The sequence below is a fragment of the Molossus molossus genome, unplaced genomic scaffold (assembly GCF_014108415.1).
Source record: "Molossus molossus isolate mMolMol1 unplaced genomic scaffold, mMolMol1.p scaffold_m16_p_13, whole genome shotgun sequence".
NCBI lineage: Eukaryota > Metazoa > Chordata > Mammalia > Chiroptera > Molossidae > Molossus > Molossus molossus.
This window is the reverse complement of record NW_023425348.1, coordinates 49,412,930-49,419,663: the sequence shown is the minus strand read 5'-3', so window position 1 is coordinate 49,419,663 and position 6,734 is coordinate 49,412,930. Positions and strand designations below refer to the sequence as shown.

At 38.0% G+C, this 6,734-nt stretch overlaps 1 protein-coding gene across 1 annotated transcript; it reads left to right on the top strand.

Annotated features, from left to right (window-relative positions):
• Positions 1–3,135: 3,135 nt before the first annotated feature.
• LOC118628471 (olfactory receptor 56A3) lies at positions 3,136–4,083 on the top strand. Its single transcript, XM_036259450.1, has one exon. It carries the CDS (start codon positions 3,136–3,138, stop codon positions 4,081–4,083), a length of 948 nt encoding a protein of 315 aa, XP_036115343.1.
• The last annotated feature ends 2,651 nt before the right edge of the window (positions 4,084–6,734 follow it).

The window sequence follows — 6,734 nt, the reverse complement described above, 5'->3', positions numbered from 1 at the left end:
AATTTCTAGTGAAATTAAATTTGTTTGTATGCCATAACTGAAAAAAATATTTGTGCACTTACTTTTTTAAGTCCATAGAGAGAGGTGTATAAGAATTTTGACAGTAGCATTATTATTTTTAAAAAATCTTTTTTTCTTTATTCATTTTAGAGAGAGAGGAAAGGAAAGGGAGAGAGAGAAACATCACTGAGTGAGAACATCAATTAACTGCCTCTTGCATGCCCCCCACTAGGTATCAGGCCCACAACCTGGGCATGTGCCTTGATCAGAAATTGAACCGGTAACTTCTTGGTGTGTGGGTCGATGCTTAACCACTGAACCCCACTGGCGGTGCAGAAGCATAAATTTTTGGTAACAACTAATTATATGTCACTGTAGTATTGGCTACTTAAATGAAAAAGGAAAATACAAATAATGAAAATTGAACAGCAGTAAAAAATAATCAAGTTGACTTACACATAGCAACATCTATTGCTTTTTAAAATTTACAGTTGATTTAAAATAAAGAATAACACCAGATTTACAACCCAATTACATCTATATAAATTAAATATATAATTATATAAATATTCTCCCATAAATGAGTGGACATATACCTAAAAAAGCATACTGGAGATTCATTAGAAAGACGCATTTTAATTACACTGGAGTTTTCACTTTTCTGAAAGGAAAAGAAATAGGAGCAATGTCGAGATGTGCAGAAGAAAGAAAAATAAAGGAAAAGAAGGGTCTGAAAGAAATTGATGATGCAGATTCCCATAACTGGAGGCATGTGAACAGTTCACATGAGGTCCAAAATGAAAAGAAAAAACATAAACAAATTATATTTTGTAATAACCATTTGTATATCCTATTCTGTTTAAAAGTCTTTCACTTTTGCAAAAATTACTGTAGGATTTTCTCTCTGGAAAACATTGTATTTCTCAGTCATATTTTATTCAAAAGTTTTTTGCATCTTTATCACTGTAATGTTACAAAAAATTAACATTAATCCATTCGATAGCATGGTTTGGAATGTACCTCTCAACAAGCACATGCTGAAACCCATGAAAAATTCTGCATGAGGTCTTTGGATCCATGAAAGGTGCCAAGTGTGTATGTGCAAATGAGGGTGAACATGTATGAATGTTTGTAAGAACCCTATACCCAGGAGACTGACTTATTGCCTACAGAACACATAGTCAATGTAAGGGTGGAACACCAGAGGTTCTTTCTTTTAGAAAAACAACACAAATTTTTCCTCATCTGCCTGCCTGTCTATTACAGGATGGCCTTTGGGGCCAAAGAAAGTAGGTATGGAGAAGTTCCCAGAGGGCAGAGTCCCTTAGGCTCTAGAGTTATAATTACCCCAAAGACTTGGGGAATTAACCAGAGCTCCAGAGTCAGTGGAGCCAGACTCCACAACTCACATCTTCTGGGTAGAGGGTGGCTGAGAGTCGGCTGTACCAAGATTATCCACAAGACGGGAGGAGAGACCCACCTCTTCAGTCCAGGTCAATGTTCCTTTCCATGCTGGAGTCAGTACAGCTGAAGTAGTGTGAAGATGGGGTTGTAGAGACTGCATTTTGTCTCACGTTAGGGGGCACATGTGAGACCCTGTGCTCTGGAAACCTCTCTTTTGTCCTCTTGTGTTCTCTGATCTTTTGCTTGGTGTGACAGACATAGAGAGGCTAGGGTTTGTCTGGAGGAGATTGATGGGTGTGACAGAGCTGGAACGTGTAGCAAAGTGAAAACTGGGGCTTTCAACAATAAATATGGACACTCAGGGCCTTTAGGAAGAAGACTCTACCCACAGATGCTTAACTCATAAGGTAGGATCTACATTTAATCTATATAACTTCAGAGGTTGAGGACAAAGACCACAGTTGTGGGCAAGTGGGAAATCAGAAAGTAGTAACTCAGATTTCAGGTCAATATAAAAATTTCTAAAAGTTACTGCTGCTAAAATCAGAAAATTATGCTTAGAATATCCAAATTACCTGCTGGTGGATGCACTCAATATCTAAAATGACACTTGGGAGAGAATCTTAGAATCATTTATCTTTAATGTAAATGAGAGTACCACATCACTTTATTTTACAATTCCCTACGTCAGAGTTAGTCAGCTCTTGTGTACACTCTCATAATATAGTTGGTAAAAGACCCTGTCATCATCCACATCACTTGTCATTAATATCCATTGTCCCCAGGATTGCTTCAGTTTTAGAGTGAGGACGGCTCCTTATTCAATGTTATGACCCCAGTACCCGAAAGAATGCCTGGGGGGAAAGGTTAAATGAAAGAGGACAATGGCAACATGGAACCAGTGCCTGGAAGGGGAGATTATGTACCTGGATCATTGTTTTGAAGGTGGCGAGGGCAATGGAACGGGGACTTCCATTAAAGGTGGACTTCATCACTCTCACACCATTGCAATCAGAGAATCAACTTTTCGTCTTGTTTAATGATAGGTACCTCTCTTGCATAGCTATGTGACATTGCTCTTTTCCCTTTGAAGGTCGTTTCTTCCAGAAGTAAGGAATTTCATAAATACAAAGTTCTAAGAAATAGAATGACAGCAATTATTGAGCAGGATCTATACCTACCAAGTTAACGCGACTTATGAGAAAAAATGCAAATTAACGAAAATGTGTATAATTTTTAAAATCTCGAATTAAAACACAATAAATACTGCCAAAAGGTCAGAACTGGGGTGGCATGGAGGTCTAGGGACATTTATCTGCATCCCTAATTTGTGCCAGGCTTATTTCGGTGTAGTGTTACAGTTAAATTATAGATATAGTAGTCTATTTGGTCATTAAAAAACAAAACAAAATTACATATACAAATTTAGAGACTCACTTGTCACAGAGTAGTTTTCTAAGTAATTTTCTTTCTCTTTACTGTAAAGACATATTCTATTGAAAATAAACCTTGAACAAATCATATTACCTCAGTCTTCTTTACATAGTTTAATGTGATAGCAATATCCCAATAGCATGGCACAAAAGATAAACAGAAAAATTCACTTGGCTCTGGATCCACAAGTTTTACTCGGCCAAGGCAACTTGTACCTTCACACACCTTGAGTAGAAGCTAATTTTATCTTAATTTTACAGATCACAAAAACAAAGCTATAAAAATATATGTAAAAATATGACAGTATACCAAAATGAAACCACCTTTATTGAGGTTTCAGACTTCCTCCTGAACTGTTTTGTCAGGTCACCCAGTTGGCAGCTCTGGCTGTCCGTGCCCCTCAGCCTCCTCTTCCTCCTGGCCATGGGGGCCAATGGCATTCTCCTGATCACCATCTGGCTGGAGGCCTCTCTGCATGAGCCCATGTACTACCTGCTCAGCCTGCTCTCCCTACTAGACATTGTGCTCTGCCTCACCGTCATCCCCAAGGTCCTGGCCATCTTCTGGTTTGACCTCAAGCTCATCAGCTTCTATGCCTGCTTCCTTCAGATGTACATCATGAATTGCTTCTTTGCCATGGAGTCTTGCACATTCATGGTCATGGCCTATGACCGCTATGTAGCTATCTGCCACCCACTGAGGTACCAATCCATCATCACTGACCAATTTGTGGCCAAGGCAGCCATTTTTATTTTGGTCAGGAATGTCCTTTTTACAGTACCTGTTCCTATTCTCTCTGCCCATCTTCATTATTGTGGGAGAACTGTCATTGAGAACTGCATCTGTGCCAATCTGTCAGTCTCCAGGCTCTCCTGTGATGACATCACCATCAATCGTTTCTATCAATTTGCTGGAGGCTGGACTCTGCTAGGATCCGACCTCATCCTCATCTTCCTCTCTTACACCTTCATACTGCGAGCTGTGCTGAGACTCAAGGCAGTGGGTGCTGTGACCAAGGCCCTAAGTACATGTGGTTCTCACTTCATCCTTATTCTCTTCTTCAGTACCATCCTTCTTGTGTTCGTACTCACGCATGTGGCTAAGAAGAAGGTCTCCCCTGATGTGCCAGTCTTGCTCAATGTCCTTCACCATGTCATCCCTGCAGCCCTCAACCCTATTGTTTATGGAGTGCGAACCCAGGAGATCAAGCAAGGAATTCAGAGGTTACTAAAGAAAGGATGGTAGTAAGGACAACTGGATCTCTGAATTCTTAAAAAAAATCACTTAAAAATCAGGTGATTGGAAATTGGGTTGAAACTCATAGCTCAGGGACAGAAGTTCAAGAAGAAACATAATTTTAGCTCTGAAACAATTTCTTGACTCTATCCTTCCCCTTTAAACATTAATGCTTCCCTCAAAAAGTTTGTTATTTCTGAACTTAACAATTTTTTCCAATGTTTATGATTCTGTTTAGTTTAAAATGAGAACTCAGGAGGATTAATTCTTTGGTCGAGAAGTGAACCCCAGTTAATATTGTATTGGCTATTTCTGTACATGTAATTAAAAAATAACTATAGATATAAATGTCCATGCATGCAACTTATTATTATTGTTATTGCTGTTGCTATCAACCTAGTTGCATAACGCAGTTGTTAAAAGACCACAGTATTTTAAGTGACAGTCCTGAAAAATGAAAAGTTGCTGAAGTCCATCAGTAAATTTTTGTCACCTATCGCCAACAAGGCCAATAACTTTTTCTCCTATTTTTTTAAATTTTTATTTTTTAAATTAATAAATTCATTTTTGTTACAGATGTTTCTCCTTTCCCCACACTAATTATCCCCTCCTAATCCTTCCCACCTGTCCCCAGTTTTGTTGTCCTTGTCCGTTATTCACACATACATACATATAAGTTTTTTGGTTTATCTCTCCCACCCCAACCCCTCTTCTGGGGATTGTCTGTTTGCACTCCACTTCCACGCTCTGGGACTACCACATTCCTCAGACTGTTATGTTCATTATATTCTACAAATAAGTGAGATCATGTTATATTTGTCTTTCTCTCTTGGCTTGTTTCACTTAGGATATTACTCTCCAGGTCTCTCCATGTCGCCTCAAAGGATAAGAGACCTTTCTTTCTTACAGCTGCATAGTACTCAATTGTGTATATGTACCACTGCTTTTTTATCCATTTGACTACTGATGCACATTTGGGCTGTTTTCAGATCTTAGGTATTGTAAATAGTGCTGCTACGAACATGGGGGTACATATATTCTTTATGATTGGTGTTTCAGGCTTCTTAGGGTATATTCCTGGAAGTGGGATCACTGGGTCAAATGATAGTTCAATTTTTGAGGTAACACCATATTGTTTTCCATAGTGGCTGCACCAGTCTGCATTCCCACCAGCAGTGTACTAGAGTCCCCTTTTCTCCACACCATCACCAACACTTGTTGTTTGATGATTTTTTGATAGTGGCCATTCTGACAGGTGTGAGGTGATACCTCATTGTTTCTTTAATTTGCATCTCTCTGATGATTAGTGATGTTGACTGTTTCTTCATATGTCTCTTATCCCTTTGTATGTCCTGTTTGGAGAGGTGTCTATTTAGTTCCTCTGCCCATTTTTTAATTGGGTTCTTTGTCTTCCTTTTGTTGAGTTGTATGAGCACTCTCTATATTTTGGAAATTAACACCTTATCTGATGTATCATTGACAATTACGCTCTCCCATAGAGCGGGCAGCCTTTCCATTTCAGTGATTGTTTGTTTTGCTGTGCAGAAGCTTTTGAGTTTGACGTAGTCCCATATGTTCATTTTCTCCTTTGTTTCTGTTGCCTTAGGTGATGTATTAGTGAAAATTCTGCTGCGTATGATGTCTGAAATGTTGTTGCCTACATTTTCTTCTAGGATTTTTATGGATCCATGAGTCACATCTAAGTCTTTTACCATTTTGAGTTGATTCATGTGTATGGTTTAAGTTGATGGTCTAGTTTCATTTTTTTTTTTTTGCATGTAGCTGTCCAATTTTTCCAACACCATTTATTAAAGAGGCTGTCTTTACTCTACTGTATGCTCTTGCCACCTGTGTCACATTTTAAATGAGCATATTGTCTTGGGTCCATTTCTGGGTTCTCTATTCTGTTCCATTAATCTATCTGCCTGTTCTTGTGCCAGTACCAGGCTGTTTTGATTACAGTGGCTTTTTAGCATAACCTGAAATCTGGTAATGTGGTCCCTCCAACTTTGTTTTTCTTTTTCATGATTGCTGTGGCTATTCGGGCTCTTTTTTGTTTAATATGAACTTTTGAAGTATTTATTCTAGTTCTGTGAAGTATGTCATACTTTGGGTAGTATGGACATTTTAATGATGTTAATTCTTCTAATGCATAAACAAGGTGTGTGCTTCCACTTTCTTATATCTTCGTCTATTTCTTTTTTCAATGACCTGTAGTTTTCTGTGAATAAATTCTCTATATATCTGGTTAATTTTATACCTAGGTATCTTATTTTTTTATTTATTTTTTGCTGTGATGGGAAATAGGATTGTTTTTTTAGTTTCTTTTTCTGAGTTCATCATTGGTTTATAAGAATGCAATCAATTTCTTGACGTTAATTTTGTATCCTGCTTCTTTGCTAAATTTATTTATTATGTCTGGTAAATTATTAATGGAGTCTTTGGAGTTTTCTATGTATAGTATCATGTCATCTGTGAATAATGACATTTTCACTCCCTCCTTTCTAAATTGGATCTCTTGTATTTTTTCTTCCTGTCTGATTGCTGTGGCCAAGACTTCCAGTATTATGTTAAACAAGAGTGGTGAAAGTGGGCATCCTTGTCTTGTTCCTGTTCTTAAGGGAAATGCTTTTAGTGTTTGCCCATTTAGTATGATGTTG